The 14,586-nt window shown below is 49.0% G+C and overlaps 1 protein-coding gene across 1 annotated transcript in view; it reads left to right on the top strand.

Annotated features, from left to right (window-relative positions):
* Window positions 1-14,586, top strand: part of LOC142500022 (uncharacterized) — a 36,435-nt gene that overhangs the window by 11,168 nt on the left and 10,681 nt on the right. Inside the window, exons 6-9 of the mRNA XM_075610080.1 lie at window positions 289-396; window positions 851-895; window positions 10,466-10,564; window positions 13,054-13,107. Coding sequence (XP_075466195.1) covers window positions 289-396; window positions 851-895; window positions 10,466-10,564; window positions 13,054-13,107 — 306 coding nt within the window. The remainder of the gene's footprint in view (window positions 1-288; window positions 397-850; window positions 896-10,465; window positions 10,565-13,053; window positions 13,108-14,586) is intronic.

Genomic DNA, 14,586 nt, shown 5'->3' with positions numbered 1-14,586 from the left:
GATGTGTGTTGAGATCTCTTCCATGTTAATATAATAACAGTCTCGCATCACTGTATGCTCACAATAGAAAGTACCGGGACATTGATTATATACAATGACAAGAGCACAAGGTATACAAATGTCACAATGTCACCACTAATTAGGGGGACTTCACAAACACATAGAAATATCCACAAGTAACACAGATAGTTATCTGAAAGTGCCACATACACGGTCACTGAGGCTTTTACATCATGTTTTGGATGAAAGTGACAAACTCTTCCCCATGTTGCTGTATTGTGTATTTAGGTCTTCAAGGTCACAAGGGAGAAGACGGAAAGGAGGGGGAAATTGGGTCTTCTGGTCCGTCGGGCGAACCTGGACCTCCAGGAGAGAATGGCGACCCTGGAACAGAGGGTAGGAGGCAGACAGGGAATAGGGGATCCCAGACACTGTGAGTAGGGGGACAGAGACCCTCACAAGGCATTTATCATTCTGCCCTAAGCTTTGTATGAGGGTCTACAACCCCCCAACAGGACATCTGACATCTTTCCCCTTCTATCTACTGTATGTTTTGGGGCCAAACCTTTGCAAGGAAATACCTGCCCAATGACCCCTATTCAGCATGAGGCTAAAAACTTCCATAGTAAGGAGAAGAGGGCTTCACAGTGTGATAAATAGAACAATGTACAACAATCACAAAGCAATGTGTGGTTAATAGTATGCAAATTTTTTTGTGTGATGGCTGACGCCATTTTATATACACATACATGTATACACATCATTAAGAGATGTATCCTGTTATCAGGCAGCACATAGTGATACACGGTACTCATTACACACACTGCTCTACTCAATCTCTATCTTGCAGGAGCCAAAGGTGAACCTGGAATACCTGGGCCAATTGGAGAGAAAGGTGAAATAAACACGGTGATCTCGTATATACATGGTTTATTCTCCCCACATTTAGTACAGTGTGTGTATCACAGTGTGTCACTGGTTGTGTGTGACTGCTTGTGTGTGTGTAACACAGTGTGTGTGTCATTGGGAGTGTGTGTGTGTGTGTGTGTGATCACAGTGTGTGTGTGTACAGTATATCACAGCGTGTGTGTATCACTGGGATTGTGTGTGTGTGTGTGTGTGTGTGTGTGTGTGTGTGTGTGTGTGTGTGTGTGTGTGTGTGTGTGTGTGTGTGTGTACAGTATATCACAGTGTGTGTGTGTGTGTGTGTGTGTGTGTGTACAGTATATCACAGTGTGTTGTGTGTATCACTGGGAGTGTGTGTGTGTGTGATCACAGCGTGTGTGTGTGTGTGTGTGTGTGTGTGTGTGTGTGTGTGTTAGTGTGTGTGTGTACAGTATATCACAGTGTGTGTGTATCACTGGGAGTGTGTGTGTGTGTGTGTGTGTGTGTGTGTGTGTGTGTGATCACAGTGTGTGTGTGTGTGTGTGTGTGTGTGTGTGTGTGTGTACAGTATATCACAGTGTGTGTGTGTATCACTGGGAGTGTGTGTGTGTGTGTGTGTGTGTGTGTGTGTGTGTGTGTGTGTGTGTGTGTGTGTGTGTGTGTGTGTGTGTGTGTGTGTGTGTGTGATCACAGTGTGTGTGTGTGTGTGTGTGTGTGTGTGTGTGTGTGTGTGTGTGTGTGTGTGTGTATGTGTGTGTGTGTGTGTGTGTGTGTGTGTGTGTACAGTATATCACAGTGTGTGTGTAACACTGGGAGTGTGTGTGTGTGTGTGTGTGTGTGTGTGTATGTGTGTGTGTGTGTGTGTGTGTGTGTGTGTGTGTGTGTGTGTGTGTGTGTGTGTAGTGTGTGTGTGTGTGTGTACAGTATATCACAATGTGTGTGTATATGAAATCCCCAAACACCTGAAGAAGAAGCTTCCATTCTGCTCCGTGAGCCGATCAAACACACATCTCAGATCCCGATCCACTGCACGAATCTTGTTCCTCTCAGATCCCGATCCACTGCACGAATCCTGTTCCTCTCAGATCCTGATCCACTGCACGAATCCTGTTCCTCTCAGATCCTGATCCACTGCACGAATCCTGTTCCTCTCAGATCCCGATCCACTGCACGAATCCTGTTCCTCTCAGATCCCGATCCACTGCACGAATCCTGTTCCTCTCAGATCCCGATCCACTGCACGAATCCTGTACCTCTCAGATCCCGATCCACTGCACGAATCCTGTTCCTCTCAGATCCCGATCCACTGCACGAATCCTGTTCTTCTCAGATCCCGATCCACTGCACGAATCCTGTTCCTCTCAGATCCCGATCCACTGCACGAATCCTGTTCCTCTCAGATCCCGATCCACTGCACGAATCCTGTTCCACTCAGATCCCGATCCACTGCACGAATCCTGTTCCTCTCAGATCCTGATCCACTGCACGAATCCTGTTCACCTCTCAGATCCCGATCCACTGCACGAATCCTGTTCCTCTCAGATCCCGATCCACTGCACGAATCCTGTTCCTCTCAGATCCCGATCCACTGCACGAATCCTGTTCCTCTCAGATCCTGATCCACTGCACGAATCCTGTTCCTCTCAGATCCCGATCCACTGCACGAATCCTGTTCCTCTCAGATCCCGATCCACTGCACGAATCCTGTTCCTCTCAGATCCCGATCCACTGCACGAATCCTGTTCCTCTCAGATCCCGATCCACTGCACGAATCCTGTTCCTCTCAGATCCCGATCCACTGCACGAATCCTGTTCCTCTCAGATCCCGATCCACTGCACGAATCCTGTTCCTCTCAGATCCCGATCCACTGCATGAATCCTGTTCCTCTCAGATCCCGATCCACTGCACGAATCCTGTTCCTCTCAGATCCCGATCCACTGCACGAATCCTGTTCCTCTCAGATCCCGATCCACTGCACGAATCCTGTTCCCCTCTCAGATCCCGATCCACTGCACGAATCCTGTTCCTCTCAGATCCCGATCCACTGCACGAATCCTGTTCCTCTCAGATCCCGATCCACTGCACGAATCCTGTTCCTCTCAGATCCCGATCCACTGCACGAATCCTGTTCCTCTCAGATCCCGATCCACTGCACGAATCCTGTTCCTCTCAGATCCCGATCCACTGCACGAATCCTGTTCCTCTCAGATCCCGATCCACTGCACGAATCCTGTTCCTCTCAGATCCCGATCCACTGCACGAATCATGTTCACCTCTCAGATCCCGATCCACTGCACGAATTCTGTTCCTCTCAGATCCCGATCCACTGCACGAATCCTGTTCCTCTCAGATCCCGATCCACTGCACGAATCCTGTTCCTCTCAGATCCTGATCCACTGCACGAATCCTGTTCCTCTCAGATCCCGATCCACTGCACGAATCCTGTTCCTCTCAGATCCCGATTCACTGCACGAATCCTGTTCCTCTCAGATCCCGATCCACTGCACGAATCCTGTTCCTCTCAGATCCCGATCCACTGCACGAATCCTGTTCCTCTCAGATCCCGATCCACTGCACGAATCCTGTTCCTCTCAGATCCCGATCCACTGCACGAATCCTGTTCCTCTCAGATCCCGATCCACTGCACGAATCCTGTTCCTCTCAGATCCCGATCCACTGCACGAATCCTGTTCCTCTCAGATCCTGATCCACTGCACGAATCCTGTTCCTCTCAGATCCCGATCCACTGCATGAATCCTGTTCCTCTCAGATCCCGATCCACTGCACAAATCCTGTTCCTCTCAGATCCCGATCCACTGCACGAATCCTGTTCCTCTCAGATCCCGATCCACTGCACGAATCCTGTTCCTCTCAGATCCTGATCCACTGCACGAATCCTGTTCCTCTCAGATCCCGATCCACTGCATGAATCCTGTTCCTCTCAGATCCCGATCCACTGCACGAATCCTGTTCCTCTCAGATCCCGATCCACTGCACGAATCCTGTTCCTCTCAGATCCCGATCCACTGCACGAATCCTGTTCCTCTCAGATCCCGATCCACTGCACGAATCCTGTTCCTCTCAGATCCCGATCCACTGCACGAATCCTGTTCCTCTCAGATCCCGATCCACTGCACGAATCCTGTTCCTCTCAGATCCCGATCCACTGCACGAATCCTGTTCCTCTCAGATCCCGATCCACTGCACGAATCCTGTTCCTCTCAGATCCCGATCCACTGCACGAATCCTGTTCCTCTCAGATCCCGATCCACTGCACGAATCATGTTCACCTCTCAGATCCCGATCCACTGCACGAATCCTGTTCCTCTCAGATCCCGATCCACTGCACGAATCCTGTTCCTCTCAGATCCCGATCCACTGCACGAATCCTGTTCCTCTCAGATCCTGATCCACTGCACGAATCCTGTTCCTCTCAGATCCCGATCCACTGCACGAATCCTGTTCCTCTCAGATCCCGATCCACTGCACGAATCCTGTTCCTCTCAGATCCCGATCCACTGCACGAATCCTGTTCCTCTCAGATCCCGATCCACTGCACGAATCCTGTTCCTCTCAGATCCCGATCCACTGCACGAATCCTGTTCCTCTCAGATCCTGATCCACTGCACGAATCCTGTTCACCTCTCATATCCCGATCCACTGCACGAATCCTGTTCCTCTCAGATCCCGATCCACTGCACGAATCCTGTTCCTCTCAGATCCCGATCCACTGCACGAATCCTGTTCCTCTCAGATCCTGATCCACTGCACGAATCCTGTTCCTCTCAGATCCCGATCCACTGCACGAATCATGTTCCTCTCAGATCCCGATCCACTGCACGAATCCTGTTCCTCTCAGATCCCGATCCACTGCACGAATCCTGTTCCTCTCAGATCCCGATCCACTGCACGAATCCTGTTCCTCTCAGATCCCGATCCACTGCACGAATCCTGTTCCTCTCAGATCCCGATCCACTGCACGAATCCTGTTCCTCTCAGATCCCGATCCACTGCACGAATCCTGTTCCTCTCAGATCCCGATCCACTGCACGAATCCTGTTCCTCTCAGATCCTGATCCACTGCACGAATCCTGTTCCTCTCAGATCCCGATCCACTGCACGAATCCTATTCCTCTCAGATCCCGATCCACTGCACGAACCCTGTTCCTCTCAGATCCCGATCCACTGCACGAATCCTGTACCTCTCAGATCCCGATCCACTGCACGAATCCTGTTCCTCTCAGATCCTGATCCACTGCACGAATCCTGTTCCTCTCAGATCCCGATCCACTGCACGAATCCTGTTCCTCTCAGATCCCGATCCACTGCACGAATCCTGTTCCTCTCAGATCCCGATCCACTGCACGAATCCTGTTCCTCTCAGATCCCGATCCACTGCACGAATCCTGTACCTCTCAGATCCCGATCCACTGCACGAATCCTGTTCCTCTCAGATCCCGATCCACTGTACGAATCCTGTTCTTCTCAGATCCCGATCCACTGCACGAATCCTGTTCCTCTCAGATCCCGATCCACTGCACGAATCCTGTTCCTCTCAGATCCCGATCCACTGCACGAATCCTGTTCCTCTCAGATCCCGATCCACTGCACGAATCCTGTTCCTCTCAGATCCCGATCCACTGCACGAATCCTGTTCACCTCTCAGATCCCGATCCACTGCACGAATCCTGTTCCTCTCAGATCCCGATCCACTGCACGAATCCTGTTCCTCTCAGATCCCGATCCACTGCACGAATCCTGTTCCTCTCAGATCCTGATCCACTGCACGAATCCTGTTCCTCTCAGATCCCGATCCACTGCACGAATCCTGTTCCTCTCAGATCCCGATCCACTGCACGAATCCCGTTCCTCTCAGATCCCGATCCACTGCACGAATCCTGTTCCTCTCAGATCCCGATCCACTGCACGAATCCTGTTCCTCTCAGATCCCGATCCACTGCACGAATCCTGTTCCTCTCAGATCCCGATCCACTGCACGAATCCTGTTCCTCTCAGATCCCGATCCACTGCATGAATCCTGTTCCTCTCAGATCCCGATCCACTGCACGAATCCTGTTCCTCTCAGATCCCGATCCACTGCACGAATCCTGTTCCTCTCAGATCCCGATCCACTGCACGAATCCTGTTCCCCTCTCAGATCCCGATCCACTGCACGAATCCTGTTCCTCTCAGATCCCGATCCACTGCACGAATCCTGTTCCTCTCAGATCCCGATCCACTGCACGAATCCTGTTCCTCTCAGATCCCGATCCACTGCACGAATCCTGTTCCTCTCAGATCCCGATCCACTGCACGAATCCTGTTCCTCTCAGATCCCGATCCACTGCACGAATCCTGTTCCTCTCAGATCCCGATCCACTGCACGAATCCTGTTCCTCTCAGATCCCGATCCACTGCACGAATCATGTTCACCTCTCAGATCCCGATCCACTGCACGAATCCTGTTCCTCTCAGATCCCGATCCACTGCACGAATCCTGTTCCTCTCAGATCCCGATCCACTGCACGAATCCTGTTCCTCTCAGATCCTGATCCACTGCACGAATCCTGTTCCTCTCAGATCCTGATCCACTGCACGAATCCTGTTCCTCTCAGATCCCGATTCACTGCACGAATCCTGTTCCTCTCAGATCCCGATCCACTGCACGAATCCTGTTCCTCTCAGATCCCGATCCACTGCACGAATCCTGTTCCTCTCAGATCCCGATCCACTGCACGAATCCTGTTCCTCTCAGATCCTGATCCACTGCACGAATCCTGTTCACCTCTCAGATCCCGATCCACTGCACGAATCCTGTTCCTCTCAGATCCCGATCCACTGCACGAATCCTGTTCCTCTCAGATCCCGATCCACTGCACGAATCCTGTTCCTCCCAGATCCTGATCCACTGCACGAATCCTGTTCCTCTCAGATCCCGATCCACTGCACGAATCCTGTTCCTCTCAGATCCCGATCCACTGCACGAATCCTGTTCCTCTCAGATCCCGATCCACTGCACGAATCCTGTTCCTCTCAGATCCCGATCCACTGCACGAATCCTGTTCCTCTCAGATCCCGATCCACTGCACGAATCCTGTTCCTCTCAGATCCTGATCGACTGCACGAATCCTGTTCCTCTCAGATCCCGATCCACTGCATGAATCCTGTTCCTCTCAGATCCCGATCCACTGCACGAATCCTGTTCCTCTCAGATCCCGATCCACTGCACGAATCCTGTTCCTCTCAGATCCTGATCCACTGCACGAATCCTGTTCCTCTCAGATCCTGATCCACTGCACGAATCCTGTTCCTCTCAGATCCCGATCCACTGCATGAATCCTGTTCCTCTCAGATCCCGATCCACTGCACGAATCCTGTTCCTCTCAGATCCCGATCCACTGCACGAATCCTGTTCCTCTCAGATCCCGATCCACTGCACGAATCCTGTTCCCCTCTCAGATCCCGATCCACTGCACGAATCCTGTTCCTCTCAGATCCCGATCCACTGCACGAATCCTGTTCCTCTCAGATCCCGATCCACTGCACGAATCCTGTTCCTCTCAGATCCCGATCCACTGCACGAATCCTGTTCCTCTCAGATCCCGATCCACTGCACGAATCCTGTTCCTCTCAGATCCCGATCCACTGCACGAATCCTGTTCCTCTCAGATCCCGATCCACTGCACGAATCCTGTTCCTCTCAGATCCCGATCCACTGCACGAATCATGTTCACCTCTCAGATCCCGATCCACTGCACGAATCCTGTTCCTCTCAGATCCCGATCCACTGCACGAATCCTGTTCCTCTCAGATCCCGATCCACTGCACGAATCCTGTTCCTCTCAGATCCTGATCCACTGCACGAATCCTGTTCCTCTCAGATCCCGATCCACTGCACGAATCCTGTTCCTCTCAGATCCCGATCCACTGCACGAATCCTGTTCCTCTCAGATCCCGATCCACTGCACGAATCCTGTTCCTCTCAGATCCCGATCCACTGCACGAATCCTGTTCCTCTCAGATCCCGATCCACTGCACGAATCCTGTTCCTCTCAGATCCTGATCCACTGCACGAATCCTGTTCACCTCTCAGATCCCGATCCACTGCACGAATCCTGTTCCTCTCAGATCCCGATCCACTGCACGAATCCTGTTCCTCTCAGATCCCGATCCACTGCACGAATCCTGTTCCTCTCAGATCCTGATCCACTGCACGAATCCTGTTCCTCTCAGATCCCGATCCACTGCACGAATCCTGTTCCTCTCAGATCCCGATCCACTGCACGAATCCTGTTCCTCTCAGATCCCGATCCTCTGCACGAATCCTGTTCCTCTCAGATCCCGATCCACTGCACGAATCCTGTTCCTCTCAGATCCTGATCCACTGCACGAATCATGTTCCTCTCAGATCCCGATCCACTGCATGAATCCTGTTCCTCTCAGATCCCGATCCACTGCACGAATCCTGTTCCTCTCAGATCCCGATCCACTGCACGAATCCTGTTCCTCTCAGATCCCGATCCACTGCACGAATCCTGTTCCCCTCTCAGATCCCGATCCACTGCACGAATCCTGTTCCTCTCAGATCCCGATCCACTGCACGAATCCTGTTCCTCTCAGATCCCGATCCACTGCACGAATCCTGTTCCTCTCAGATCCCGATCCACTGCACGAATCCTGTTCCTCTCAGATCCCGATCCACTGCACGAATCCTGTTCCTCTCAGATCCCGATCCACTGCACGAATCCTGTTCCTCTCAGATCCCGATCCACTGCACGAATCCTGTTCCTCTCAGATCCCGATCCACTGCACGAATCCTGTTCACTTTAAGAGATTGGGATACCTCGCTCAAACCCTTATATTACATAAATGACTGCGGTCGTGTGCTGCCAGGGATAAATACATAGACAAAAGGGATGCACGTATAAAGAGCACACAGAAAGATCCCCACTAGGGCGCACCACAGACCTGAGTTTTATTGAATCATGGTCCTTAAGTGCGCTAAACATTCAACATATACAAGTTTATTAGACTAAATCACTACATAAATAATTTTAAAACCATGAAGCTCCTAGTGCCTCTAGAGACAGTGCCAGTAACAGCTCAGAGGCTGTGTCAGACCAGGAGGTATATACGGGGATGGGGTGACTGTAACTCTTGCGGTTTCACCCTTTTCAGATTGAACTCCTCTTAGATAATTCCTTGGGTGATTGAACCCTAAGTTAATAAGAGGAGATATACATTCATTCAAACAGACTATCTATTTGGGATTACTGTTTGAATGAATGTACAGCCACACTGGTTACTATAGCCTTTGGATGCAGCATCTGTACACCTGACAATCAACATTACATCTATCATAGTTAGGCGTTCATTAGCATTTATATGTACATTACAGGGCATTACTGTACTCCGCGACTGCTTGAATCATCATCACATCAGTCATGATTTCCCCTTGCTAGTGATCCTGCATATCCATATTAAACAATAAGTGGAGATGTGTAGCAGGTATCTTTACACTAAGCATTAACCTTAGATCCATCTCCTCTTATTAACTTAGGGTTCAATCACAGGTATATTAATACCTTACCCAAGGAATTATCTAAGAGGAGTTCAATCTGAAAAGGGTGAAACCGCAAGAGTTACAGTCACCCCATCCCCGTATATACCTCCTGGTCTGACACAGCCTCTGAGCTGTTACTGGCACTGTCTCTAGAGGCACTAGGAGCTTCATGGTTTTAAAATTATTTATGTAGTGATTTAGTCTAATAAACTTGTATATGTTGTATGTTTAGTGCACTTAAGGACCATGATTCAATAAAACTCAGGTCTGCGGTGTGCCCTAGTGGGGATCTTTTTGTGAATCCTGTTCACCTCAGATCCCAGATCCAGAGAAGGTGCTACGCTTCAGCACCCCTTGACCTCCTTTCATATTAACGGGGCTCAGGCTAAAGCCTTTTGTGGATCTGGGCCCAAGATGTGTATCAAACTCCTGGCTGTAAAACCAGGGTAAAGGGAGCAGAAAATACGCAGATTTACAAAAGAAAAGGAATCTGGTGCTATTTGTGTGTTCTCGTTTTGCAGCCGGAAGACTTTGACACAATGTCTCCCTAGATCCTGACTGTCTCATTGCGTTGGTCGTCCTGCTGCTTGTGTCTCCCCTTAAGCGCCCTGACATTCAGTATTTGTCTAAAGGAGACTTGGTAACATAACTGTTACAGTGCAGTGAAATGTCATAATGTTATAACTGAGTGGTGATTTCCCAGGACAGTCTCCAATGTGGCTGTTTCTGGAGCTTCCGTTATCTAAGAGGCAAACCATGCAACTGCGTCACCCCCAAAACAGCGGCACATCCCGCACCCAGAGAACCTGTCCCAGAGGACACATCGCAACTTCCAACACCCCAATATTCTACACTGAGGTCCCTTCCTTAATCCCGTCACTGCCGGACGTGCCTCAGATCCAAACTTTCACCCGACACCAATCCCCACATTGTGTCTCCTTACTCGTGTTACTCTGTTGCTGCTGGGTATTACCCCTGTTAGAACACTATTACACCCCATTCTTCTTGTGCCACAGGTAATCCTGGAGACAGAGGAGCAAGTGGTGTGCCTGGCACCCCGGGCACAGAGGCACAGAGAGGAGACAAAGGTGACCGCGGAACAAATGGAAATCCAGGTACAGAATGACCAGCGTGAGAGTCCCAGACACGGAGGAGCCTGTGAGCTTCCGTTTCCGTTCTAGATACGTAGGACATGCGGGGGAGTAACACCGCCATTGGGAACGCCAAGCTTAGTCATGCAATAAGCTATTTACTTTGTTACTAATTCATTTAATAGGAACTTTAATGATATTATGTATTGCTAAAAACAATGTTGGGCCTCATTGGATCCAAGTCTTATACCCCCTCACCCGAGTAACTCTCTCTCTCTCTATCCGTTCAGTCGAGTACGACACTCGGCCACTCTATGGATCCTTGTTCTCCATGTCCTCCGATCTCTCACGGCTTCTTTCAGTTCTGCTATGTTCAGTCCAGTATCTTTCTTGATGGTATCTAGCGAGCAAGTTCTTGGGCGGCCTCTTCCTCTTTTACCACTGAGTAACTGAGTACCACTGAGGTTACCCTAACTACAGATGTTATATACCCCCCTGAGCTTCTACAGAGGTTCTATACCCCCCTGAGTTTCTACAGAGGTTCTATACCCCCTGAGTTTCTACAGAGGTTCTATACCCCCCCTGAGTTTCTACAGAGGTTCTATACCCCCCCTGAGTTTCTACAGAGGTTCTATACCCCCCTGAGTTTCTACAGAGGTTCTATACCCCCCCTGAGTTTCTACAGAGGTTCTATACCCCCCCCCCTGAGTTTCTACAGAGGTTCTATACCCCCCCTGAGTTTCTACAGAGGTTCTATACCCCCCTGAGTTTCTACAGAGGTTCTATACCCCCCCTGAGTTTCTATAGAGGTTCTATACCCCCGTGAGTTTCTACAGAGGTTCTATACCCCCTGAGTTTCTACAGAGGTTCTATAACCCCCCTGAGTTTCTACAGAGGTTCTATACCCCCCCTGAGTTTCTACAGAGGTTCTATACCCCCCTGAGTTTCTACAGAGGTTCTATACCCCCCTGAGTTTCTACAGAGGTTCTATACCCCCCCCCCCTGAGTTTCTACAGAGGTTCTATACCCCCCTGAGTTTCTACAGAGGTTCTATACCCCCCATAGTTTCTACAGAGGTTCTATACCCCCTGAGTTTCTACAGAGGTTCTATACCTACCTGAGTTTCTACAGAGGTTCTATACCCCCCCTGTGTTTCTACAGAGGTTCTATACCCCCCTGAGTTTCTACAGAGGTTCTATACCCCCTGTGTTTCTACAGAGGTTATATACCCCCCTGAGTAACTACATAGGTTCTATACCCCCCTGAGTAACTACATAGGTTCTATACCCCCCTGAGTAACTACATAGGTTCTATTCCTCCTCCCCTAAGTAACTACAGGAGGTTCTATATCTCCTCCCCTGAGTAACTACAGGAGGTTCTATACCTCCTCCCCTGAGTAACTACAGGAGGTTCTATACCTCCTCCCCTGAGTAACTACAGGGGGTTCTATATCTCCTCCCCTAAGTAACTACAGGGGGTTCTATATCTCCTCCCCTGAGTAACTAGAGGTTCTATACTCCCTTGAGTATCTACAGAGGTTTTATACTGCACCTGAGTAACTACAGAGGTTCTTTAGCCCCCCTCTGAGTAACTGTGCTACATAAAGAGGCAGACAGGACAGGCACAGAGTGTTACTGACTGGCAGGGCTGTTTGCAGTTGCTGGGAGCAAAAGGAAAATATTATGAAATGTTTTAGATAAAAGAGGTACCTGTAAAAGACACTATTACTGCAGACGGTACTCTCTTCCCAGGAGAGGCCTCTGCATGACGGATTCCATTGAATAGTTGTTTCATGTGGTGGCGACAGTATACTCACAACTGTACATAGAGTATACAGGCATTATTATATGAGTCTATAACCCAAAGAGCGTATAATCTGTTTTGTAGCCACACAAATAATGACTACTCTCTGAGCACCTGAGACTGTAGGTTATCTTTCTGTTAATACCCGGAGGTCCCGGACAGGTAACCGGGACAAATGGGGAAAAATGGCGAGTATTTAACTCTTTTAAAAGACCCAAATCTTTTCTTCATATATTTAATGTAATAATTTGAACGGGTTACAGAATGTGTGTAGTGTGTATGTGTGTATGTGTGTGTGTGTGTGTGTGTATGTGTAGTGTGTGTAGTGTGTGTGTGTATGTGTAGTGTGTGTGTGTGTGTGTGTGTGTGTGTATGTGTAGTGTGTGTGTGTGTGTGTGTGTGTGTGTGTGTGTGTGTGTGTGTGTGTGTGTGTGTGTGTGTGTGTGTGTGTGTGTGTGTGTGTGTGTGTAGTGTGTGTGTGTATGTGTAGTGTGTATGTGTGTATGTGTAGTGTGTGTGTGTATGTGTAGTGTGTGTGTGTGTAGTGTGTGTGTGTATGTGTAGTGTGTAGTGTGTATGTGTGTATGTGTAGTGTGTGTGTGTGTGTGTGTAGTGTGTATGTGTGTGTAGTGTGTGTGTGTATATATATGTATTGTTCTGCGGAGTCACAATAAAGTAACAGGGTCTCTGTCTTACTCTGTGTCCTGAAGGTCTCCCTGGGATTCCGGGAACAAGTGGTCAAAAAGGAGACAAAGGAGAAACAGGTAACGACACCAACGTCACGGGTAATACCTGTGTATAGGGAGTTATACCCCGGGTAATGTCTGTGTATAGGGAGTTATACCCCGGGTAATGTCTGTGTATAGGGAGTTATACCCCGGGTAATGTCTGTGTATAGGGAGTTATACCCCGGGTAATGTCTGTGTATAGGGAGTTATACCCCGGGTAATGTCTGTGTATAGGGAGTTATACCCCGGGTAATGTCTGTGTATAGGGAGTTATACCCCGGGTAATGTCTGTGTATAGGGAGTTATACCCCGGGTAATGTCTGTGTATAGGGAGTTATACCCCGGGTAATGTCTGTGTATAGGGAGTTATACCCCGGGCAATGTCTGTGTATAGGGAGTTATACCCCGGGTAATGTCTGTGTATAGGGAGTTATACCCCGGGTAATACCTGTGTATAGGGAGTTATACCCCGGGTAATGTCTGTGTATAGGGAGTTATACCCCGGGTAATGTCTGTGTATAGGGAGTTATACCCCGGGTAATGTCTGTGTATAGGGAGTTATACCCCGGGTAATGTCTGTGTATAGGGAGTTATACCCCGGGTAATGTCTGTGTATAGGGAGTTATACCCCGGGTAATGTCTGTGTATAGGGAGTTATACCCCGGGTAATGTCTGTGTATAGGGAGTTATACCCCGGGCAATGTCTGTGTATAGGGAGTTATACCCCGGGTAATGTCTGTGTATAGGGAGTTATACCCCGGGTAATACCTGTGTGTATGGAGTTATACCCCGGGTAATGTCTGTGAATAAGGAGTTATACCCCGGGTAATACCTGTGTATAAGGAGTTATATCTCGGGTAATACCTGTGTATAAGGAGTTATACCCCGGGTAATACCTGTGTATAAGGAGTTATACCCCGGGTAATACCTGTGTATAAGGAGTTTTATCCCGGGTAATACCTGTGTATAAGGAGTTATATCCCGGGTAAAACCTGTGTATAAGGAGTTATATCCCGGGTAATACCTGTGTATAAGGAGTTATATCCCGGGTAATACCTGTGTATAAGGAGTTACATCCCGGGTAATACCTGTGTATAAGAAGTTATATCCCGGGTAATACCTGTGTATAAGGAGTTATACCCCGGGTAATACCTGTGTATAAGGAGTTATACCCCGGGTAATACCTGTGTATAAGGAGTTATACCCCGGGTAATACCTGTGTATAAGGAGTTATATCCCGGGTAATACCTGTGTATAGGGAGTTATACCCCGGGTAATACCTGTGTATAAGGAGTTATAGCCCGGGTAATACCTGTGTATAGGGAGTTATACCCCGGGTAATACCTGTGTATAAGGAGTTATACCCCGGGTAATACCTGTGTATAGGGAGTTATACCCCGGGTAATACCTGTGTATAATGAGTTATACCCCGGGTAATACCTGTGTATAGGGAGTTATATCCCGGGTAATACCTGTGTATAAGGAGTTATATCCCGGGTAATACCTGTGTATAAG

This window comes from Ascaphus truei, chromosome 7, assembly GCF_040206685.1.
Source record: "Ascaphus truei isolate aAscTru1 chromosome 7, aAscTru1.hap1, whole genome shotgun sequence".
In the NCBI taxonomy this organism is placed as follows: Eukaryota; Metazoa; Chordata; class Amphibia; order Anura; family Ascaphidae; genus Ascaphus; species Ascaphus truei.
This window is presented reverse-complemented; position numbering and strand designations above follow the sequence as displayed.